We start from the raw sequence: 25,637 nt of genomic DNA on the forward strand, positions 1-25,637 counted from the left end.
TCATAGCACATGCCTCAGGCAAGATTCAGCAGACACTGAACTTGCTGTCCTTTTTATCTGAATAGTCAGTGATGTGGGAAAAATGAAGTTCATAAATGTAAAATGCAGTCACTGTTTTGGGCCTGGATACAGCTAATGCTGAACTGTAGATTAGGAAGAACTACAAATCACTTACTGTGAATGCCCTGCCAAACCATTGTCATGTTTTCTTAGACGTTTTGGATAATTCTACTCCCCCTAAAAAAAACAAGCAAAGCTATTTTTGGTGTATAGTTACAGACTATTGCTCTCATCCTTGCCCTTGGTGTGCAGAATAAAGCAATATAACTAACTAGCTACAAGGAAACACAACAAAACAATGCTTGATACTTATCCAGTGCTTGCGTTATTGAGAAGACTAAGAAATCATTGTGCCTTTTTTTTTTTCTTTTTCCATTTCTGAAAAAGGATTTTATGATTTTAAATGGTACAGTTAACTTGGTAATAATTACAGTCAGTTGACAAAGTTGTGTTGGCTTCAGTCCAGTATAAGATTTATGGGTAGCTCCACTTAGGAGCGCTTTACTTGCTGGATTCTAACAGCATGAGAGGAAGGTCATATTTTGAAAGATGTGGCATGATTTCTGTGTATTAGATTAATTTGAATATTCTCAAGGTCTGAAATACAAGCTGTGGTTTTGTTACCTAAAATTCTTCTAGATTTTTCCTTAATATGGAATATCAGATGTACCATCATCTCCAGATGTAATGTTTTCTTTGTTTTTGAGCACAGAGTTATAAGTTTCTAATAGTATGATTCCAAGTAAATGTTATCGTATGTGGTAAAATTTGGCGAGTAACATGATTCAAGGTCAGTACAGGAAGAGAAGTGCTTCACAGTTCTTAAAAGGGAAAGGTTTAACATTCAAATTTTGAGTTCTACTTTTATTAAAAATTTGCGAATACTACTGTATTTAACTACAAATTAATTAAGTACTCTTCAGTTTTAAAGTTTGCAAACTGGTCTCTGGTTTTCAGATATTTATCCTCTTGTGTTGGGGAAGTCCTTTCAGCTAAAAGAACAGCAGCATTCTCATTTTTCCTCTGTCTTAGGAAGATTATTATACTCTTTTATCAAAGCATTCAAATCCTAATCTCAAAAAATGTTTCATTAGGCTGGGATTTCTTTGTCTGCAGTGATGTTCTGTGACTGCAAATTAGGGTTGAGGAGTACAAAACGCTCCAAATTAAAATGTATTAAGCATCCTCATTAAACTCGAGTTAAACTCTGTCATTAAGAACAGATTCTACATTTTTATACCCACATCCAGTTTTATTAGTTTATTTCCAGCCAACACTAGTTTTGAACTGAAGTTATGTTACACCATGCTTACAGAGTTCTATTATGAGGGCTTTAAGTAAGGAAATTCCTGGAAATAATTCTGATGCCCCAAGGTTTGTAGCAATGCCAGAACTGGTGTTAAAATGAATGGTGATGATCAGCAGAGTATAAATTTGTTACAGTTTAAAAATAGAGGAGATGAATTAGTCCTTGGTTATTCTAATCATGCCTTCAGGTCATCTTGATTTGTTTGAGGTAAAAATCAGTCATTATTATGTCTGATGAATATGAGTGAACAGTATGGCTAGAACCAGGAGTTCACAAGAGGCTGAGCTGAAAGAGTTCCTTATTTCTTTTAGTACATCATTTGCTTGATTTTTCTCAGTCTAATATCTAAATGTTACCCCACCTTCTCATCTCTCAAAATATTTTTCCTCAGCTTCTTAAAAGTACAGATTTTTTAATGGTTTTTAAAAGTAAGTAGAAGAAGTTTGTTGTCTGTACACGGTTTTGGAACACGGGAGACCCAAATGTGACTGAAGGTGACTGCAGGCATTGTGCTGACACTGACACAAAAGAGGATGTTACTGACTGACCTACAAGGGGAATGAGACTACATTAAAAAATAAATGTAAAGAAAGAATTTGGAATTTGAGTGAGCGAATATAAGTGATGATGTGAATAAAATGAGGTAAGAAGGGAACAGAAGATGGAGTTGGGATCAGGCTGGTAACAGGACGTTTTAAAAGAAATGATGCAAAATGAGTCATTTTTGCAGGAAAGGCACAGAAGGTTCCTGCCTGTAGGTTCACATGGATCTGGCATGGAACCCAGTATTCTTCACACTGAGTTCTTTGCTGTCTCTAAAGCCCACTGTAAAGCATCCTATTTCTTTTCACTGTTAGTCCTCACTGAGGATGGAGAACTAGGAGTTAAACATGCGTAGTTTGGGTTAGTGGGTCTGAACCAGGGAATGCTACATGTGGAAACAGGGTTTTGTTTCACTTTGTTAAAATAGCAAAAGGCCCCTCTATTGCTTGAAAAGAGTAATGTGAAGGTGAAAAGGTGAAAAGCTCAAAACTGCTGTGTGCAATAAAGGTTGCTTGTGTAGCCATGTTGCTTGCAGCCTTCTCCCTCCCCCCAGACAGTCAGAATGCCTTATTGTAGAAAAAGAAGGAATGATTTTATGGCAGAGGCAGGTCATTGCTACCTGGGAGAGTATGGTTCTACTCTGGAAATACAGACTGCACAGCAAGTGCCAAGCGAGGGAAGGAAAAGTGGTTACAGCTGTTTTTTCTCTGTACTATATGAAATTTGGGTTCTATGGAAAAAATGAGCATGTAAATTCGGGCTGTCACTGCCCTTGCAATTGCAAAGAGGATGTTTTAATGACAGTTGAAAACAGACAGACTTAATTCCCATGTTTCCTAACTTTGAAGTGCTTGAGATTCAATCAAAATATTTATTGTTATTTTTATTATTTTATATATATTTTTTTTTGTATTTTTTTTTTTTTTAATCCATGAAGGCTACTCCAACAGTAGTGCCTCTTCTGTTATCATGCTGATTCACAAAATCATAGGTGAATATTAGTGGGATAGCAGTATGTAGGAATACAAGAAAAACTGTTCAGAGCAGTAGCCGTGTAACAAGACACACAGCATGAGAACCTAGGACACCTTTAGAAGAAGAAAGAATGTCTGATGGCTCTGATTGGATAAGTGCCCGCGTGAACGGCTAAAGAGTGTTTGTAGAATGCTCTGCTGGCATGGAAAAGTGGGTGGGAAAGTTGTAGGGATGGGTGGGAAAGCTAGAAAAAGAAAACTTGTGAAGGAATATACATGATGTGAGCACCTGTAATAAATGATTTGGATCATTAACATCTGTGTCCGTGCACCAGACACTGCAGGGTAGCAGTAGAGGTTGAATCTTCCTGCCAATATTGCATTGCATTTTGCTGCCATGTAACAAATGGCAGCAGAGGGGCAGTGTGACAGAATAGTGTCATTTCATAGTGGTGTGTATGAAACAGAAGTATGTCATTGAATTCCTCCATGCAGAACAAAATAGCACCCACTGACATTCGTCAGTGTTTGCTGAACCATTACTGGAGACCAAACAGTGGATGTGAGCACACTGAGGGCTGGCTGGCACGTCTCAATAATGACAACAGCAACACTGGGTCAGCTCTGCTAGTGCAGATTTTTACTAGGATGGCATGCAGACTCTTTTTCATCTCTGGAGAAAATGCACAGCTAGTGTTGGTGACTGTTGAAAAACAGCACTTTGTAGCTGAGAATTTGCTCTATCAAACAGTGCTGTTGTTCTCTTTGTGTCTGTTGTAGTTTCCATGGAAATAAATAGTAGGTATTAATTGCAGAGCAACCTACATATGTAATGTGTGGTTATACATATAGCTTATGATTTATTTTCACCGTATAATTTTGAGTGTCTGCAGTGTCTGTGTCATGTTTTTTCACATGCATTTGAAAGCATTAGAATACCTTGGATGGATGGATGAAGATACATACAGTTAAGCAATGAAACAGTTAACTTCAAATCTTGTAGCTTTGACTGTCAGAGAAATATTCTTGAGACAAAGAATAAACAAATGGGAATAGAGACCATGTTCCATATATTTTCCAGGTTTCAGTGTGCATTCCAAGAAGTGACTTGACAGCAGGGCAAGTTGCAAGAGCAAATTCTCTGGAGAAGTGTTAAAAATTATTTTTCTATTTGTCCTTTCCCCTCTGTTAATATTTATCGAGATTTTGGAAGAGCAACAAAAGTTGCAGTTTTGGGGGCTTTCTGTAATGGTCCCAAAGGAAAAAATCTACTTTAAAACCAGTGTTACGGCAGTGTTACAAACCTTACCGGAATGAGAGAGTTGGGAAATAGATCTCCCAGAATTGCTTATTGAACTTTGGAGGAAGAAAATGAACTACGCAAGCAAGTTACTGCAGGAGTGAAGACAGCTGGGTCATTCTCTTGGCTTCCATTTTCACTTTTGGAATTGAGAAAGTCTCAAAAACATTCGTTTAAAAACTGAGGTTAGATTCTGCTCTGAATTTTAGCTACTCTCTGTGGTTTCCTATTCTGATATATATTTGGATTAGAAGCAAAGGTCTTTGTGCTCTCTTTTCTTTCTGAAATGGCAGTTGCACAATATAAACTGTATCATCCCAGGGCAAAAGTTACTTAAGGGCAAATTCCACTCTGAGGGAGCTCTTGAGTAGCCTTGTGGTCATCAGTCAGCCTACATAGAATTCATAAACTGGACTTGGAGCTAAGGTTTACTGCAGTATCTGAAGACTTCATAAACATTGCTGTATCTTTTCCCATAACAGTTCTGTGACACTGGTGAGAAAGGTTCATGTCTTGGTAAAAAAGTATAAAGATGATTAAGGCAGCGACGGTTTTGCAGTTACACAAAACCATTGCACAAACTAAAAACAAAGGCATGAGGACAGAACCCTTGTTAGCTTAATCAATCTAAAATTAGAGAAAGGAACTAGAGGATCTGAAAATAATACTTCGTATATAAATATATGTACCTATTTTTATATCATAGAACCACAAGGTAGGAAACGACCTATAAGATCGTCTAGTCCAACCATCTTCACATTACCAGTGCTACCACAAACTACTAAACCATATCTTGCAGCTGCTCGTCCAGACGCCTCCTGAACACTGCCAGAGATGGCGACTCCACCACCTCCCTTGGCAGCCATTCCAGTGCCTGACCATTCCAGTGCCTGACCACTCTCTGAGAGAAGTTGTTCTTCCTTAAGTCTAACCTAAACCTCTTCTGGTACAACTTGCGGCCATTTCCCCGGGTCCTGTTCGTTGCCTGGGAGAAGAGGCCAAACCCTTCCTCACCACAACCTCCCTTCAGGAAGTTGTAGAGTGCAGTGAGGTCTCCTCCGAGCCTCCTCTTCTCCAGACTAGACAATCCCAGCTCCCTCAGCTGCTCCTCATAAGACCTGTGCTCCAGACCCCTCACCAGTTTCGTTGCCCTTCTCTGGACACGCTCCAGGGCCTCAATGTCTTTCCCGTAGTGAGGGGCCCAAAACTGAACACAGTACTCAAGGTGCGGCCTCACCAGTGCTGAGTACAGGGGATGATCATCTCCCTGCCCCTGCTGGCCACACTGTTTCTAACAAGAGGGCGCTGTCCCTCTTGGCCACCTGCGCACACTGTTGGCTCATGTTCAGCCGAGCATCAGCCAACACCCCCAGGTCCCTTTGCTCTTCACAGTCATCCAGCCACTCATCCCCAAGCCTATACCACTGCATGGGGTTGTTGTGGCCGAAGTGCAGGACCTGGCACTTGGCCTTGTTGAACCTCATCCCATTCACCTCAGCCTAGCGATCCAGCTTGTCTAAGTCCCTCTGAAGGACCTCCCTACCCTCAGGCAGATCAACACCTCCTCCCAACTTGGTGTCATCTGCAAACTTACTGAGGGTTCACTCAATCCCCTCGTCTAGGTCATCAGTAAAGATATTAAACAAGATGGGCCCCATTACCGCCCACTTAAAACAAGTCGCCAGTTGGACTTCACTCCATTAACCACCACCTGTTGAGCACAGCCCTCTAGCCAGTTTCTTACCCAAATATGTGAGGAAATACATTTTAATTTGCCTAATGTCAGACATAGTTGGCATGATGTGTGCCTTAGACTTTGTCCTAACATTTACTGTTTGTCAGATTTTGCTGAGGACCCTACTTATTGTTGTCTCATAGACTTTTAAAGTGGAAGAACGTGTAAACTTTAAGGTGTTTTTTTTTGTTTGCTTGTTTGTTTTTTAATGTAACAAGTAGTAAGAACTACAAAAGTAGGAGGTACTTTCAAAACTCTGGTAGTGCTACATATTCATGTCCTTATATGACTGTGTAGCTGCTGGAGAAGAAGAAAGACCAAGCTCTCATTAGTGATAAGCTGGATAGCGTTCAATCCACAGATGAGTAAACCCACGTATGGTCCCTGACACCTTATAAGAAGGATAACAAAATTAAGTTTGCGTCATCATTAATACTAATAGACAATCAGAACTAGAAGATAAATGTTATCAATCTGTCAGATACACAAATGGAAATCTAGTGTTCATAGATAAAATGGAAATCTACAGGGAGAAGAGTGGAAAGGTTAGAGATGGAGAAGTTATCTTTTGTGATTCCCTTCTCTTTGTCAGAAAACATAGTGGATTTTCTATATTGAGACTTCCTTAAGGAATCTAGTCATATGAATTTTAGTGGTCTTCTATCATATGAATGCAATTTTTTTATTGCGCAATGGTGGTGGTATGTTCAACATGTTTTGTCTCAGATGTGTCATATCTCTCTTACTTTGTTAAAGTGAATTTATGATAAAACTTTCCCAGATGTACAGGGAAATGCTGTAAGCTATCACATTCAGAATACAACCCTATGATTTACAACTTCTGAAATGTGTTGTCTTGTGAATACATATAAACTTATTTTTGTTTTTATGCAGACATCTGGCGTCGTGTAGTGGTGGTTCAGTCAAACGAACTTTGACAGAGTAATGCAGAAGCTGTCTCCTGGCCCTGTGTTTTTGTGTTACTCAATAAGACAGACAGTTATGGGCTCTCTGGGTTAGACTTTTTATCCAATTTGATTGTGTGTTAATGAACTACTTAATGGAATTTATCAGGGAGGCTTAGCTTCCATTTCTCGTAAGAGACATGATCACCTTGCAGTGGGCACTGTGTTGGATTGTCTCAATGGGAGAGCCAAAAGCTGAAAAGTTGGTTCCATTCCAAACTCCAAAATAGTTGGTAGTTGGTCTCTTGCAGAACATGCACAGAAGGTGCTGGCAGGCTGTCGTGTGAAGAAAGATGGCTCAGAAGAGGCTGGAATGGAAGCATGCCAGACATGTTTCTTCTGTTCAAAGACCAGCAACTTTCCTTAAAATAACCAGACTATCATCATAGTTGCAAGTATACCATTTTTCTTCTGCAATGGACCAGTGCAGAGCTGAGCTGATGGGCAGGCTTCTCTTTTCCCAGTGCTGCTTCAGTTGCTGATGGAATTTTGTGGCATAATGTTGCCCGAATTGACTTGATGGTTAACTGAAACTGTTTATTGGGGTCAGATAGTAAAAGGGAGTAGAAAAGGAATGGAATCGCTTCACTTTATTAAAAACACATTTTCTAGTTCTTTATTCTTCTCTTAAAGTACGCTAAACTGCTGGGTATCATTAAATAATAATTGTTATTCATGTCTCCAGAGATGGGCTACAAGGCTTCATTTAATTTACCTTTGAAATAAAGCAAACTTTTGGAACTGTTTTCATAGTGGAGCACTCCTCTTTGCCAAAAAGTATATCTGGAGTTCATAAAAGTATTAGTTTAGATCAGGATTTTGTTTAGAAATAAACAGTTGCATGCTGATGATGAATTTCCAACTGGAGGGACTTCCCACTTTCATCCCATTTTTTAAGCTGTAACATGGTTCTGTGGTAGCTTGATGTTATATATGCTGTATGAAAGCAAAAATTTGCTCTACAGAGAATTAATATCATGTAGGACTGAGAGTAAGAGGGAGAACCCAAGGCCTTTTTCTTTCAAAACTGGAAAGACCTGACTTGTCTTAAATTATTTTCTGCAGCTATGTGCTATGGAGTTTTTTTTTTACTTTTAAGACATCTCCCGCTTTGAAATTTTTTTAAATCCAGATCCTTTAATGATCTAGCTTGCAGCATGACCCCAATGACAGATAAGTCAAGATTCCACAAAGTGCTTTGGGATCACTGGCATATTCTCCGTTAGTAATTTTATCACTCTAATTCTAACAAACTTAAATCACTTCTTATTAATTGCAGAAAAGGTTTGGAGCAAACTTGACTAGGGATCTTGTGTTGGTTTATAATGTGGATAGATGGTTTTTCAGCTTTTGTAGCACTTTCAGATTGACTTACGTATAATTGTTTGAGGTTTTTTCATCTGTTTGCTAATACAGGTAGCTATGTTTGTAAAAGGAAAAACAAATTAATTAGTACGAAATGATTGGTAAGTTTTTTGGAAGGGGGGGAATTGCTGACAAAAGGCAATTTGGGGTTAATTCCAGCAAGCAGACAAAATCATGTTGCCAAGTGATCCTGTAGGAGATTCCTAGAAAAGCTGCACTAGGAAGAAATCAAATTCTAGTTAATTTTACTGTGATGATTTTAACAGTAAACTCAATTAGTTATAGAGAAGCTTTTCTCTCAAGCTAGTGTATGAGAGTGAGCTAAGCTGCTCACTTCAGTCTGATCTTCTAACTCTTTACAAATGAAAATGTTAAGCACAGAACTGGTCCAGGAGCACTGGATGGGTGGGCTGCCATCTGTACCATGTCCACTGCTGTGCTTCCTGCTCACAGGAAGGCTGGTTGGGACTTGGGAAGAGGCAACGATCATGAGGAGGAGCCCCCAAAAAGTGTCTTGTGGGAACTTAAATTGTTATGTAGGAATCTGGCTGGGTTTTTTTTTGTTTGTTTGTTTTTGTTTGTTTGTTTTGACTCATCGTGTGTATGTTACAGTCTTATTTGACAAATTTTCAAGAATGTAATATTAGCACTTCTGAGTTTAAGAAATAATTTTATGTATAAATACCAGTATGATTTACATACTGTCCAAGCATCTGCAAGGATGCTTTACCTTGCAGCTTGATGTATTTTGCTTAACTCAAAACAAGTTTAAACTTAAGCCAGACAGGAATATTCCTTTCTTCTGAAAATTCAGGTGGGTTATTAAATCTTGCAATTTGTTTAAAAGCATCACTGTGAACATAAGATCCTGGAATTAGCTAGAAACCTTCCCATATACCTAACACGTAAAAACAAAGAGGCATGGCCGTGGTAGTGTAACATTAGTAGAACAGACAGAAGCTACTTTGAGAAGCATTTTTTGACCTAAATGTCTAATTTCTAAAAGTAAAATGTAAAATCTTCATGAAATGTTGTAGTTCCTGTTCCAGCATTCAAAGCTCATCTAAACAGTTACTGAATAGCAACTAGCTATTACAGGAAAAGTGTTTCTCTCTTAAGTAACGTTATCTCAGAGATGTTGAGTATCATCGTTATTTTTTTTTTACCCCGGTGCTGCAAGGCTCTTTCTTGCTCTCTTTTCTTCCCTGGTAGGCCACATTCTGCCCCTCTCCAGTCTGCTGTCCCAGAAGTGCTGCTATCCCAGGGCTGCCGCAGGGCCTGGGTTGTTACTGGTGCTAGGTCATCTGATAGCACTCCAGTGGAGAATTATTGTAGCTGAGTCTGGTGAGGCCTACGGTTCTATCTAGGTTATCACTATTTTATTTAGTTATTATTATTACTATTTGAATAGATCTCTTTTCAGTGCTTTTTTTTTTTTTTTTTTCATTACATCTGATATTTGTTGATTTGATAATGTTTAAAGTAAGGATTTTATAAGGCACAGATTCAGATTTAGTTACAAGAATTAACTTTCTAAAGCATTATTCTCTGTTCTGTCCTAAATTCTCTGTCAAGTGATGCTTTATATCAGATGCTTTAGAGAAGAAATCCAAAGCCCATAGATGACAAGTGCTCAATACACCTGAATAAGGAAATTTTCCTTCTTGCTTCAGGTAATTAATAGTGTGTGACCAGAAATATGCGTATATGTACATTGTTAATTCCCATTTGAAATTACTCTTTAATTCTACAATGTAAATGTATCTCTACAGGCATATCCAGGTCTGTTTCCTTCCAACACCCTGTTGATCTTGGCTTCAGTTATATCTTCTTAGGTATTAATATTTTTTAAAATATATTTGCCTGAATAGGCATATTCACTTCAGAATTTATAACAGCAGAGAAAAGACAATACAGTTTTGGTGCTTGTTCTGTTTCCAGACCATCTAATTTAGATCTGTTTTGTCATGTTATGTATATGGATTGTTGATTCAAACAGTAGAAGTTGGAGAATGCCTTTGCCACTGTGGAAGAGTTTGTTTCTAGAGTATTACAAGTTCAGTGCTGTGCTATTACTTTTTTTCTGTGTTCTTGTGCTATTGCGTATTGCTGATATGAGCTGAAAATATATTTGTGCTGTCTTTAGAATAGTTCATTGAAATTAATGCAGTGAGTCTTTGTATTAGGTAAGTACTCTGCCCTCTCAGGGGAATGTGATAACTATGTAGTGTCAGATGATAAAATGACTGCTGAAAGAAGTGGTCTTGTAGAGATTCCATGTTAACCGTCTACAGACAGTAGAGATAACAGAAAATATTTCAATAACAAATACCGCTTGACAGTATTTCAGCAAAGTAATGTGTTATTTTCTGTTCTAGGTGTTGAAATGGGTTGAAGAAGCAGTTCAAGCATCCAAAGTACATCTCTTGTCTACAGACCATTTGACCATGGCTGTAAATACTTGGCAGATCCCCTTCGATCCAAGTCTGAAAGAGGTTACAGTGTCCTTGAGTGGTCCTTCACCAGCAATTGAAATTCATGATCCGTTAGGTAAAGTAACTTATGCATCCTTTTACTGTGGTAAAAAAAAAAAGAAAGAAAGAAAGAAAAAGGAAAAAAAGAAGAAAAAAAAGGAAAAAAAGGAAAAGTATCTCTTCTGTCTTCAACAGGGAAGGCCATATTTACATGAATGACTGTTGTCCTCGCATTTTGAAAAGCAGTGTTGTGATTTCAGAAATCCTCTCTCTTCTCACCAGTTCCTCTAATCTTCTTCCATTTTCTTGGTTTCCATGCATTCAAATTTCTGGATACTTCTGCTTTTCATATTTTATATTTGTACAGTCACTGAAACATCGTTTAGGAGCTATATATGATGGTTCTTCACTCACATGATGGTGAGAGCTAAACCAATATTCTTTAAACAGCGCATGTCCAACCTGTGGGCTGCATGTGGCCTGGTCTAGCCCATACTACAACCACTCCCAGCCCTGAGCCATCATGACAGCAGCTCTTCCTCACCAAGCAGACTGACCCTAGGCATGCACCTATCACTCAGCAACAACCAAACATCTGTTTTGTCCTATTAATGCTGTCTGAACTGAAACCAAGACATGGGGAGGGTGCAGTGCCGGGCTAATTCAAGTTATGGCTAATAATTTTATGCATCTTGATACATTGGATAAATGCAGTCCAGTGAAAAAGCATGCAGCCTTACTTTCCATTTTGATAAAAGAATTTGAGAATACGTTTCAAGACTGCAAAAAAATTAATCAATTTTTTTGTGTAGTTGAGATTCTATTTTCAGTCAACATGAATTGCTAGCAAATTTTCAGATGGAACTATAGAGTTGCAATCAGATGTTCAACTTAAACGAAAATTTGATCGTGTCTCTTTACTAGACTTTTGTAAGACCTCTCTTAACAGAAGCTTTTTTAATCCATGAAAACTGCTCCAAAAGTAATGTCTCCTGTTTTATTATGTTGGCCCATGATGTTAGAGACGGATGTTGGTAGTACAGCTGTAGAGGCTGAACCTTCCTGCCAATATTGCATTGCATTTTGCTGCCATGTAACAAATGGCAGCAGAGGGGCAGTGTGACAGAATAGTGTCATTTCATAGTGGTGTGTATGAAACAGAAGTATGTCATTGAATTCCTCCATGCAGAACAAAATAGCACCCACTGACATTCGTCAGTGTTTGCTGAACCATTACTGGAGACCAAACAGTGGATGTGAGCACACTGAGGGCTGGCTGGCACGTCTCAATAATGACAACAGCAACACTGGGTCAGCTCTGCTAGTGCAGATTTTTACTAGGATGGCATGCAGACTCTTTTTCATCTCTGGAGAAAATGCACAGCTAGTGTTGGTGACTGTTGAAAAACAGCACTTTGTAGCTGAGAATTTGCTCTATCAAACAGTGCTGTTGTTCTCTTTGTGTCTGTTGTAGTTTCCATGGAAATAAATAGTAGGTATTAATTGCAGAGCAGCCTATGTATACGCAGCCCAAGATAATTCCTGTTCATTCAATGTGATACAAGCAAGCCAAAAGGTTGGACACCCATGCTGTAAACCAAGAAAGAATTCAGAATCAAACCCTCTTGTGTATTAATCTCTATCTGTACACTGTGTATGATGTTGAAGGAGATTTGTATGCTAATCTGTAGCTTGTAGTTCAAACAGATCTGCTGGTTATTGTTAAGCTGATGCCTACCTTGTATTTTCTGAATGGTTTTTGGCTGATAATATTGCACAAGTTATATTATCTTGGAAATGTTCCATGTACAGTATTTTTTACGTGATATGATCTGGTCTGTCCTCCACTGAGGCATTCTGATTTGTTTAAAAACTGCTCAGAGAGCATAGTAACACCAATCTTGATCACAGCTCAGGCTCAGATGAAGCTTTGATCCCATTTGTGTGTTTTTCTTTCTTCTAGGGCAGCTCCATGCATCTACAGCCATTATATTTTAACTGAAGTTAGTGCAGGCGAATCTGAGAAACTCTTGAAAACTGATACTGAGACACTCTGTTCCTAACATTAAAATTTCTTTTCAGTGCTCTGAAACAGCTAGAGTTGTTTTTAGTGATGAAGGCACATGCCACCATTAATGGAGCAAAATGCTTCTATAGGGAACCAGTTCCTGCATACAACCATCCATATATTTGTATGTGTAAGCGTACATATAAAGTGTGGTACAGTGCATCATGGAAACTTGTATTTTATCAAGGTCCGTAATGTCTTACAGGCTAAATTCCCTGTGAGGGATTTAGTCACCATTTGTCACACGCTAATGCTTGTATGCCTGGAAAACCTTGCTTGTCAATATTTGTATGGGTCTAATCCAACTTGGAACAGAAAGTTCAGTCTACTTAACAGAAAAGTGAGTGGGCTGGCATCTGCCATATTGTTTAAGGTGAGCTTCTTCATGGGTCCCCTTTGAGGAAGTGTGATTCTGTGCTGCTTCCTTTTACTGGGAGCTGGTTATTCGCTGTGAAGAAGAGAATTTGCTTTACTTACAGAGCTGTAGGAAACCCAGCAACTGCAGTGCTGAAGGCTGTATTAGGGCTCCCAAGTGAACAAAAAGAGTGAAAATAAATGATCATTTTTGGTATTCTGAGAAGGAATTGCAAGGGATTTTGACTGTTGTAAATGCCATTGACTGCTAAATAGTAAGCCAAGTATCAAATATACATCAGAAATGAAGAAAAATATTGTACTTAGTCTCTTTTTTTTTTAAGCAATACTCTCTAGCTGTTGTTAATTAGTTTATTTATTTATTTAGGTAAACAGATCAGTAAAGGATTGGGACTGAACGAATTGCTGAATATCCACAACTCTGCAAAAGTAGTAAATGTCAAAGATCCAGAGCCTGGAACATGGACAATAAAGGTATAGTTATTGCAGAAATAATGCATGACTTGTCTGGGGTTGTTTAATGATCCTCTACATTATTTATCAGAAATATTCATACATAAGGTTTTATATTAAATGTCCTTTTTGAGCTCTATGTGACGTTCTGAATTCAGCATAAAATTCTTAGCACGGTGTTAATGTATTTAAATCATCGAAGCATAGAATCATAGAATGGTCTGGGTTGAAAAGGACCAGAATCATGTATCATTCTGCTACCAGCTGGGTCACCATCCACCAGACCAGGTTGCCCAAAGATAGATAGGCGGTAGATGTTACTGCCTGAGATCAAATCCTTTTTTCTTTGGATGGAAAAAAGATGAAGTGAGCACTGAATTTTTTCCAGTCTAGTGAGCAGAAACTCTGTAGGGAGCCCAGGCACAGAGAGGCTTTGCTATGTACAGCAAGTCTAGAGGACTGGGAGAGGGAGATGATTTGCATTTCGTGGGCCAAAGATTTTGTTAGCAGGTCCATGAAGTCAACAAATCAATATTTAATTCTATCTCTTTATCAGTAAATTACTCAAGTCCTACAGTGTGGAAATCGGTTTGTCCACATGAGTAGTATACAAATGATATATATATGAGCGGCACATAAAGTTACAGAATGGATCCTGAATTATTGGAAATGTTAGAAAGGTAAGGTCAACATTATTAGTAGTAAATTCCAAGCACAAAATGACCATTAAGATGTCTGAAATGATCATCTTAGAACTGCCTGTAGCAACGTGGTGGGCCTCCTTTCCCAGGCTACCTATGTCAGAAACTATACTTTCGTGAGGTTTTCTCTGGGTGACAGTGCTCATCAGCCTCATGTTCCTGTGAGTGCCATATCATGGTTGTATAAATGTAAGATGTGCAAATAAAATAACCTCCAAGAGCACTTAAAATGTGTTGCTACACAGAGCGGAGCCTGTGTACTGAATTCATGTAGCTGAAGTATTTACTTTTTATAGATCAATAATATATATATACCTTTTATATATTTACCTTTTATAGACACACCTATGTATAAAATAGGTTTAATTAATGTTTATAAATATCTTAAGTGTGGGAGTCAAAGGAACATGGCCAACATCTTTTCAGTGGTCTGTGAGGACAGGACAAGGGGAAATGGCCACAAATTGGAGTGTAGGAAGTTCTGCACCAATATGTGAAGGAACTTCTTCACAGTGAGTGTGACAGAGCACTGGAACGGGCTGCCCAGGGAGGTTGTTGATTCTCCTTCTCTGGAGATATTCAAGACGTGCCTGGATGTTGACCTGTGCAGCCTGCTGTAGGGGGCCTGCTTTGCGGGGGTGGACTCAGATCTCTGGAGGTCCCTTCCAGCTCCTACAGTTCTGTGGTTCTGTAAGTCAGTAACAGAAAGTATACTGATAAGATGGCCTAATTTAGCAGAGATTTAGATGAATTGAGATTCAGCATACGTTATTTAAGCTGAAGTCAACTGTGACAAAAGTTGCTTGCCTGAAACCATACTAGGGGATATGGAGGGCAAGTGTACTATCAATATAAGATAAACTAGCAGGTGAGGCTTAGGACTTGGCTAGACTTTAGGAAGCATTTATATTCATTTGCTTTTATAATTCATTTGTTATCACATTTTAACTATCTGTTCAAAATGTGATTGCACCAAATGCAAATAATATGGTCAAACTTTCTTAACTACAGCACAAATCTCGAAAATTAAGCACTGGCCCTAGTTTTGTTTTCATGGTTAGCTGCAGATGTTTTTCAACCATTTGAAATGTGTTAGCTAACAAATAAACCACATAAAGCTGTGTAGGAAACCACTGATACTGCTGCAGACCTTGTGCTAGAAGAGCACAATATGGCAGGGCAGAGAATAGATTGAGAGCATCCTCAGTTTGCCCTGCAACTTGGAGAAGCAGAATGCAAGGAAGCAAATGCCTTGTTTGATCTCTCACTGGTCCTGCATGGCTACCGCTGTGCTGAGACCTTTTTGGGTATGAACTGAGCAAAGCAGAACAACATCTGTTTCTGCATGATGCTGCCCAAACTTCTGGATTGCAGGAATTGCTGAGAGGAGCATAACACCTTTGAAGACTTACTGAGCAAGAGCTGATAAGCTCTCATAAAAGCAAAGCTGGCACTGAGCATGCTGCAAACTGCCAAGTGGTTCAGTTGGAAGTAGGCCAGCTGCTAGGTGCAGACCACTCCTGGCCAAAGATCAGGTTGCTCCTCTAGTAAGGAGTTTTTTGTTGTTTCATAGTTCAGCCTAATGCTGTCTCCAACATTTTTTCAGTTTAAAAAAATAAGAATAAACAAAATCTTGAATATAATTGAATTCGTTTTTTATTACTTTATTTTTTATCAGCAAAGCAAGTCTTTAGTTAGATTTGTATAGGCAGCTTGTATTGATGTACAAAATCTTATTTTTGTTTGGTTAAGATAACAAGTCATGCTGAACTGAACCAATATTAGCTGCTACTGAATTAACCACAGAACAATCAGTCCATTGAGTTTACATCTTAATCACAAACAAATGTTGATGATCTTCTGTGTGCAGTGCAGGTCTTAAATCACAGGCTCAAGTAGTACAAAACAGAGTAAAAGCAGCTGCTTTCTGCAGCACACTATGTCTCCAGCTGGCTGCAGGTACTTCAGTTATGAAGACATCATAGATGTGCCTGTATGTGTCTTTTGTAATGGTGTTTTCCTCCCAGTTGGTCTGCTGTAGTGCTGTTGGCTTGTGCAGTCCTTTCACAGAGACGTGGCACAAGGTGAGCTTGCAGCTCTTCCCCGTGCAAAAGGCATTTGCATGGTAGGGAGCGTGCATCTTCAGAGAGATGAACCTGCTGTGTATGCGTGCTTCCTGAACCTTGGAGCTAGCTGTGAGTCACCCTATTTCCTGGTCCTACAGCTGAATTACCATTAGATGTTCTTCAATAAGCACTTGTTCCAAATTACTCCTGGCTTGCCCACCAGGTGTTTGGTTGAGAAAGCAAGTTGGTGATGTTGGTGAATCTGGGGAGGAGAGCGAGTAATGAGAAGCCATCAGCTGCTGTTGGAGCCTGTTGTTAATCAGTAGCACAAGACTCTTTCAGCTGAGCAGTGCCACAGAATCTTATAAGATTAAATTATCATTTATGTGGTTGAGAAAAGGAGAGAAAGGTGATGGGGGTAGGAAAAAACTTGTGATTAAGATAGTCTTCTGGCAGCTGATTCAAAGTCAAACCAGTGAGTAATTTCTGCTCAATGGGGATGTAACTTAAATCTCAGTTCAGCTGCATATTTCTATCATTGTAAATATCAGTATATAAATACAAAATTGCAGTTAAAAATCTATTTGTTATTGTAGCTTGTTTTTCTTTCTACTGTGAGCTGTTTTAAAATAAGAGGTTTTTGCTTTTTTTTTTTTTTTTTTTTTGGTTGTTGGTAGGTTTGCTTGTTTTTAACCAGTGTTCTTTTCAAGCTTTTGTTTCTCAATACATACATTTTGGACAAATTTTATGTTGTGCTGTTTGCAAGATAATAAAGCTTTTTTTTTTTTTCTTTTTTTTTTCTTTCTTTTTTTTTTTTTCCTGATGCATTTGACATAAATGTTTGCTTTCTGAACTGTGCCATCTGTTTGATTTTATTTTGGTCATCCAGTCTGGGAGGTAAAACAATAATGTATAATTCCAGTGATCCTTGATAATTCTGAAAAGAGATTAGAAAAGTACTCACTGGAAAGCAATCCTTTGGGATGAATTTTATCCTTAGGTATATGAGAGCTTCTAGGCACATTTATCATTAAGTGATAACATTTTATAAGGTTATTCTAGCCTTAAAACTTCAAGCGTCCAAAAGTCTGAATAATTTATAAAGATAAATAACTTCCCCGTGTATTGCTTTTTTTTTGTGGCTCATATACTTAGCTTTAGTCACTGTCTTTTTTTTTTGTTTGCTCTATGATATTAAGAGCATGATTAAAAATTTAGGAAAAAACCTCATGAGAAACTTAGCTGTGCTGTAAATTCCTAATATGGATGCATAAGACTGTGAAAATAATTTTGTCACTGCATTTATCGAATGGAATTTTAACGCCTGATAATACAAGTTGTTTGACAGCTGGCTTATATAAAAGGTTTTATTAGTGATTTTCTGAGGTGAAAGGCTAAACAAATAGGAGCAAACAGGTGGTTTTAAGCAGATAGACAGAGATTTGTCAGTGTCTAAACAGCTCTCCCCTGGCAGTTAGTTATGAGAAATGATTGCTTAATTTAATACTCACATGCAGCTGTGTTGGAGAGGCTTACTGACTGAAGGAATTATGTATTTTAAGGTTTTATTAGATAATGTTCTCATGGTAGAAAAATCCTGATAGTGTTACTTTAATACAGGTTTTCTTTATGTTGTGTGTCTCAGGTTGCATTGTCTCAGAACAAAAAGTCAGAGTAGATTCTACTAAATTCAGATTAGATCTTGGCATTGTAGACTCTTCATAGCCATTGAAGTCTTTCAAGTTTTTTCCTGCTGCTCTGGATGATGTTATCCATGGGTTTGTCGGTTAAGCATATGTAACATCTAATGCTGTGCTCAGCTCAGCAGTTTTTCCTAATGGCTGGGCAGTGTGAAAGTAGGTGAGGACAAAAGCTTCGTGTTCCTTTTATTCCTCGGCATGCAGTGATAAAAAATAACTCTAAGAAATCCTCAGTCCTACAATTATTTTGACTTGCTTTGCATAGAAGTTACTGTACCTTCAAGCAATAAAGCTTGCAGGAAGAGCTACTTCTGCATCCTTGGCTCTGTGACTAAGACCCTGGCTGTGAAAGAGGAGTGCTTCTAACATGCTGCATTGGTCGAGGCTGCTCTGTCTGTGCCACTTGCTTTCGAATGTGCAATACATACGATGTCTGCATGTACCTCACAGATAGAATTACTTATGCATATATTCTAAAAATTGAACTTAATAATAAATAAAAAGGTAAAATATATTATTCTAGCACTGGAAGTAAATTATTTATGTTATAGTTTATATTATAATTCATGTTATATAAAAATAAATAATATTATATATATTATATATATATAATAATAAATAAATTATTAATGACAAGCAGAAAATGTATGCTGATTTTTTCCAATGACATCTGTTTAATTTCCTGTTTTGTAATACACTTTACAAAAGTCATAATCCAAATTTCTAGAAACGTTCTTCAGTTACTGTCACTGGCATGTTAAAGTAATTGTTGGTTTTGTGTGTTTCTGTTGTGGGTTACCCAAGACAAAATCAGCTGACTCTTTTTGCAGACACTAGAGCTATTGGTGGTAATGTCTAAAATTAGAGCATTATTAAATGCCTTTTTCATATAATTCTTGACGTAAGCCTCCAATGAATTCTTTGTACTGACCTCAGTGGACAGTTCAGAAATCTGCAATCCTGAAATACTGATTTGGCTGGTGAACTTCAACTGTTACCTTTTCAGACTTCGAGCAGCGGAAGGCACTCTGTTCGGATCACGGGTCTCAGCACTATTGAATTTCGAGCTGGGTTTTCCAAGAAGCCAACATTAGACTTCAAGAAAACATCCAGCAGACCAGTGCAAGGTTTATATTCATTTTATTCTATGCTAAGCAATAACAGCTTCTGGGAGTACGAGGCAACAAAAATAAAGTAGGATGATCTTTCTAGTGAACTTTCATAAACTGGGGCTAATGCTGTCTTGTTCTTAGGGCCTTGAATATGCAGCCAGTGTTCTTACCAAGTTGACATGTATTTTTGTGTTAGCTTTTTTTTTTTTTTAATTGTCACACAAATTCTGTGGTTTTTAGTTATGAAATGCCTTGAAATTGCAACCTTGCTTTTGATAGTTTTGGAGCCTAAGAGAATGCTTTGGGCCATGGAGAGCAGTTAATGCAGAGACTGCTATTTCAGGAACACCTGCTGGAAAACAGTAATTTAAGCTCTTATCAGTGCTAATAAGCAGAGGACATTCTAGAGCAGCTTATTTTCCTAATACTTTGTAAGTAAAGGTTGAAACTGAATGGTGCATTCCTGCGGTGGTGAGCAATACACACTGCATTTATTGGAATTTGTTGGGGTTTTTTTAAGCACTTGAAATAGCATATTTCTGTTTTTCTAGGGATTCCTACCTTTGTGCTGCTAAATACCACAGGGATCCTTCTTCCAGCCAGAGTAGACTGTCTTGAGCTTCTGAGTATTTCAGGGGAACCTCTTAAGACCTTGCCTGTGAAATACTATCCTGACAGAAAGCCGTACGGACTGTGGAACATTTCTGACTTTATTCCACCAGATGAAGCTTTTTTTCTTAAAATAATGGGCTACGACAAGGATGGTTATCTTTTCCAGAGAGTTTCAAGTGTTTCATTTTCTAGTATTACTCCTGGTAAGAGATGTTAATTTGAATTGAATGTAATTATGTCTTATCTGAGTTGTGAAGGACAAGTTAATGTTATTGGTTATTAAATATAGCTTAATCAGAAGTTGAATTTTCTTTTAATGAGAAGATAGGGCATGTTAATAGCTGTTAATAATCTTTTTGGAAATGTTTGCTTTCTTCAGATGCTCCAAAAGTTACAATGCCAAACGAGACTCCAGGATATTACTCACAGCCAGGGTCTGTTCCTTGCCATGTAGAAAGTCTTATACCTTTTACTCAACACTTTACTAAAAATGGAGAAAAACTAGGAGTGGATCGGCTATTCAAGTAAGTAGTGACTTTTTTCCCTATCCTATTTTACTTTCTATTTGTATTCCATGATTTCTATTTACAATTATATACTTGATATCCTATTATTTCTATAGTATTCATTAGGGATGCTGAATTCTGTGGATTGAAGCCACAATAGATAAATGGTAAAGCTTTCCTACACGCTGTCAGCAGTATAAGATGTTACAGATGATTATTATTATTACTATTGTTACTGTTATTGTGGTTTTTATTATCATGTACCATTTATGATCAATGAGCCATGCAGCATAGTTTAGTAGCCCTGTAACTTCTTTGAATTCTTAGTTGTCTAACTATACACTTCTACTTCCTACTTTTCACATGTCCAGTACCCTAATAAGCAGAATGTGTTTTTATTCTCTTATTACAGAACAGGTGAAGGAGCAGATCATACAAGTTAATTTAACAAAATATATCTCAAGCCAAATATTACTGATCACAGAGTACAATTTTGGTTGGCTTGGCTGCATTTTATTGGTAGTAAGGTTCTGAATGGCCTCTGTCTAGTTTGCTAGAGTTGTAGCAATTGCTCTTCATTGAGGTTTGTTTGTTTTGGTGACAAGATGTCATTTTTTGCTAAAACATTCTTCTGCATATTTCAAAAAGTAAATATCTGATAAGTTGAATATTGTAGTTCTACTATGACAGTTGTCTGTGTTAGAATGAATGTAGGTTAAGAATTTTTTGAAATTAGCAGACTTTTTAAAATATTGATTTCAGAAGTGCTGTCTGCTTCGAATTACAAATACTAATTTTGAATGAGTAATATCTTGGGGAAAAAAAGTGAAATTTCTCTAAAATTTTAAAAGCTTTGCTTTTCTTAGATTTCTATGTCCTGATGCAGTCTAGTAAGGAAATTGGGATTTTGATTAACATCTCTAGGAGCTTCTGACCAGTCTGATTTAGGAGACTAAATCCAGAAATTAGCACCTTATTCACTGAATCATAGGCTTAGGTTGGAAGGGACCTTACAAATTGACTTCCAGCTCCCCCCTGCCATGAACTGGTTGCCTTCCACTAGATCAGGCTGCCCAGGGCCCCATCCAGTCTGCCTTTTCATGCCTCCAGGGATGAAGTGTTCCCAGCTTCTCTGGAAAGCCTGTGACAGTGCCTCACCCTCTCTTTGTAAATAATTTCTTCCTAAAATCTAACCTAACTTTTTCGTTTTTAGTTTAAAACCATCTCCCCCTTGTCCTGTCACTATCAGACTGTGTAAAAAGTTGGTCCCCCTCCTGTTTATACGCTCCCTTCAAGTACAGGAAGGCCACAATGAGGTCTCCCTGAAGCCTTCTCCAAGTTAAACAAGCCCAGTTCCCTCAGCTTTTCTTCATGGGAGAGGTGCTCCAGCCCTCTGATCATCTTAGTGCCCTCCTCTGGAGCTCAAATAGCTCTGCATGCTTCTTGTGCTGGTGCCCCAGGCCTGTTCACAGTACGCCAGATAGAGCCTCACCAGGGCAGAGCAGAAGAGGAGTCTCCTCCCTGCCTTGCTGATGCAGTCCAGGATACAGCTGGCTTTTCTGGCTGCGAGCACACACTGCTGGCTTGCATCCAGCTTTTCATCCTCAAGGACAGTAAGTGGTAAGTCAGTGAGAAATGAGTGCTAATGTCTTCACAATCCATCCTGTGATATAAATGACACGAGTGTCTCCACAAAGGGAGCAAAACTAATAAGTGAAACTCTGACAAGAAAGGCAAAAATCACTGTGTCTGCTAGTTGTTGTGGTCATTAGTCAAGGCTGAAGTTTGGTTTGCTAAGCCAGATTAAATGTATTCTGCCTAGCTATGTGTATTAGTAATGTGACAGGAGCAAAGAAGGCTTCTTCAGCTGTAGCTCATTTGTGTGAACCCTAACTTGGTGCTGCTCCTTCCTTCCTGGGTAGGAGATGTTGGCAGCATGGGACGGCTTCTGATGGGAAGGAGTTGAGGTTAGTTGATCAGTGCTGTGCTCCCTGTCAGAGGTTTTCACAGGAACTGATAACTAGGATGTGATTTGGTCCTTAAAGCTTGGCTAAGGGAATGTGCCAGTGTTTTCTGAACAGAGTAGCTAAGCAGCTTGACCAGCAAATTGTGTGTATTGTACAGGTGGAGTAAACACAGTGGCAAATTATTGGCATAAATAAATGACTCAATGCTGTGGAAGGTACTGAGTTTTCACATAAGACCTGCTGAAAGGAGTTGTGCATAGTTACTGCCTGGGTGTGCCTTGAGATGTGTGCTATTCATTGCTGCAAACAGCAGCAAAACCACCTAAACAAGCTGTTTGTAGACCACCACAGGCCTGTGTTTCTCAGGGATTTCCACTCTGGACATATTTCCTTTTATGCTTCCATTCTTAAGACTTCTATGTTCTACATTTGGTATACAGCAGAAGTTAGGACTAAAAATGGATTGGATCACATGATTTCACTTCTAACATACTTTTCACGAAGAAGTTTTTCATTTTTTTACTTGGGAGAAATACTACTTTATTCTTCAGTTCTGGCTGTGCTACCATTTCAGTTTGTCAGCATTGCTCTACTAGGTGTCATAGTTTTGATGTATAATGTGTTAGGTTATCTAGAATCGGTATGATGTATGAGTATTTATAGGAAGCCATCTCGGGTCACCACAATTTTCATTTGTATTCTAACCCACAGATTGGGTTGTCTGCTACAGCATTCAACTCTCAATTGTATTTGAAGTTGCTTTCTCTTCCTTTCTATATTTTTTGAGAGTTGATAAATCACTTTGCCTCCATCTTGTTTGTCTGAATAAAGGAATTGTTAACTTGGTGTTTTACCATGATGTGAAAATTCTTGCTAAAGCTATGTTAGATATTGGTTTTGTTTGTAAACCATAGCAACAGGCCACCAGGAGCCCTGGGACACAGCAGCTGAAACACTGTTTTGGTCATTTGTGTGTCTGTGAAAGTTTTTAAACAAAAAGTAGGTTTGAGTGTTAAGAAGCTTTAAGAGCATTTGCTATTTTTACTACTAGTCAACTTGCTTGCATTTTTTGTTTTCTTCTCGACTTTAATGTTACATGTGACAAATATGCAATACTGTTACCCATCAGCATTGCCCCTCCACAATTTTTCGGAAGAAAAACTCTGTGTGTTTGTCTGAATTCACGTTTTATAACTTTGCCCACATCTATTCTGTATTTTACCATCTGTATTTTATTCTTGGATCCATTGTTTCTGTCTTTACAGTTGTTGCACAGTTTATTTTTATGTGGATAGGTAATAAATGTGCAGAAAATTGAGCTGGTGGTGTTAGAGCCTGTCACAACTTTTGTTGTCCCAGCTGTACCTCTGAAGTTAAGATATCTGTATGGGTACTTCATTGCTGGATTTCAACTATTTGAAGTTTCAAAGGCAGAAAGAGCTGACTGGATGTAGTCACCTGGAAGCAGGTAGGGTAGATGCTACCCTCTCTGTTCTACAAACCTAAGAGTGTGTTTGCATATAAAGAGGGGAGGCTTGAATTTTGTCTGTTAAAGGACAGTGCTATTTTTGTGTAGCTCATATCTGAACCTGAAAGTCTGGCTAGTAAGAGCCATAAGAGTGGTACTGCATACTAGTTCTACATAGAAGCTGAGGGGTATTAGGGAAAGATAGCATCTCGAGTAGAGAATACAGCAATAAGGTATGACTGCAGACAATGCCTTACTGTGGCAACTATTGACATACATTAAGGGCTTCTTATAATGTTTCAGTTAAACATCTACAGCAAAAGCCTGCCTTTCTCAATACTTCTAAAAAGTGTATGATGCTAATATTTATCTTGAAATGAAATCTATAAAGCTTGATCTAATTCAGTAGAGGATCTGTTTTTCCTCTTAATGTGAAAACCTATGCCTGCACTCAGGAAACTGTGTTCTTGTACCTCTTGATTCCCTCAGAAGTTTAGTGAATATACCTTTTTCTCTCTCTAGAGAATCATCAAGTATTAGCTGGGATATCAACCAAGTCTCCTTGTCTGATGAAGGTTTCTATGAATGTATCGCAACCAGCGCTGCAGGAACTGGTCGTGCACAGACTTTTCTGGATGTATCAGGTGGGCACTAATTCATTCTGTATTTAATACAATAATTTGTTGTGCTGAAATATTTTACAGTGAGAAACAGCACTTGGTGCCAATAAAAAGATATTATTTAAAATACTTCAAAGTGGAAGCATGTTCTTTTCCTGCTCATGTATGTAAGTTTGTTGAATTTTAAGCAGAAACTGATTTTGAGTATTAACATGGGATTTGCTTTGTAGCAACTGTTCTTGCTTGTTTGGTCTTTTATGATGGCATAATTAAATTAATGGGTGAAGGAAGGGCCACTGACGTTATTTATTTAGGAAGGCCTTTGACATGGGTCCCCCACAATATCCTTCTTTCCAAATTGGAAAGATGTGGATTTGATCAGTAGTCTGTTGAATGGACAAGAAACTGGTTGTGAGATTGTACCCAGAGAGTGCCAGTCAATGGCTTGATGTCCAGATGGAAGTCAGTGACCAGTGTGTCTCTCAGGGGTTAGTATTGGAGCAGATGATCTTTAATATCTTCATCAATGACATTGGCAGTGGGATCAAGTGCATGGTCAGTAAGTTTGCAGATGACACCAAGGGGTTCCTGAGGGACAGGATGCCATCCAGAGGGACTTAGGCTTGAGCCAATGGGTTCAAAAAATCCAAGTGCAAGGTCTTGGACTTAGGTCATGGCAACCCCCACTCTTAGTACAAGCTGGGAGATGTAAGGATCTCACAGCTCTGACAAATAAGAACTGGGGGTTACCAGTGAATAGGAACCTGGGCATGAGCCAGCAGCTCTCACAGCCCAGAAAACCAACTGTATCCTGGCCACATCAAAAGAAGCATGGCCAGCACGTGGTGGAAGATGATCCTGCCCCTCTACCCTATGCTGATGAGACCTCACCTGGAGTACTGTGTCCAGTTGTGGAGTCCTCAGTACAGGAGAGACGTGGACCCATTCGAGTGTGTCCAGAGGAGGGCCACAAAAATGATCCAAGAGATGAAACACCATCCCTGTGAGGACAGGCTGAGGGAGCTGGTGCTTTTCAGCCTGGAGAAGAGAAGGACCTGAGAGCAGCCCTTCAGTATCTAAAGGTGAGCAATGAGAAAGAAGGGGACAGACTCTTCAGCAGTGTCTGTTGTGAACAGTACAAGGTGAAATGGTTTCACACTTGAAGAGGGGAGATTTAGTTTGGGTATAAGGAAAAAGTCTTTCACAGTGAGAGTGATGTTGCCCATAGAGGTGGTGAATGCCCTGTCCATGGAGAGGCCTGGAC

General features: G+C 38.7%; 1 protein-coding gene across 5 annotated transcripts in view; it reads left to right on the forward strand.

The window, feature by feature from the left end:
* The window catches only part of HMCN1 (hemicentin 1), a 190,687-nt gene that overhangs the window by 44,551 nt on the left and 120,499 nt on the right, over positions 1–25,637 (forward strand). For 4 of the 5 annotated variants that reach the window (XM_090145892.1, XM_090145890.1, XM_031608483.2 and 1 more), the window contains exons 5-10: positions 10,630–10,801; positions 13,536–13,642; positions 19,095–19,215; positions 19,752–20,015; positions 20,192–20,336; positions 24,276–24,397. In XM_090145892.1, coding sequence (XP_090002018.1) covers positions 10,630–10,801; positions 13,536–13,642; positions 19,095–19,215; positions 19,752–20,015; positions 20,192–20,336; positions 24,276–24,397 — 931 coding nt within the window. Of the gene's footprint in view, positions 1–9,871; positions 9,925–10,629; positions 10,802–13,535; positions 13,643–19,094; positions 19,216–19,751; positions 20,016–20,191; positions 20,337–24,275; positions 24,398–25,637 lie in introns of those variants that run through there. The other variant, XM_090145889.1, reaches the window with a different exon arrangement.

Source organism: Phasianus colchicus, chromosome 9, assembly GCF_987193195.1.
Source record: "Phasianus colchicus chromosome 9, bPhaCol1.hap1.1, whole genome shotgun sequence".
Classification (NCBI taxonomy): domain Eukaryota; kingdom Metazoa; phylum Chordata; class Aves; order Galliformes; family Phasianidae; genus Phasianus; species Phasianus colchicus.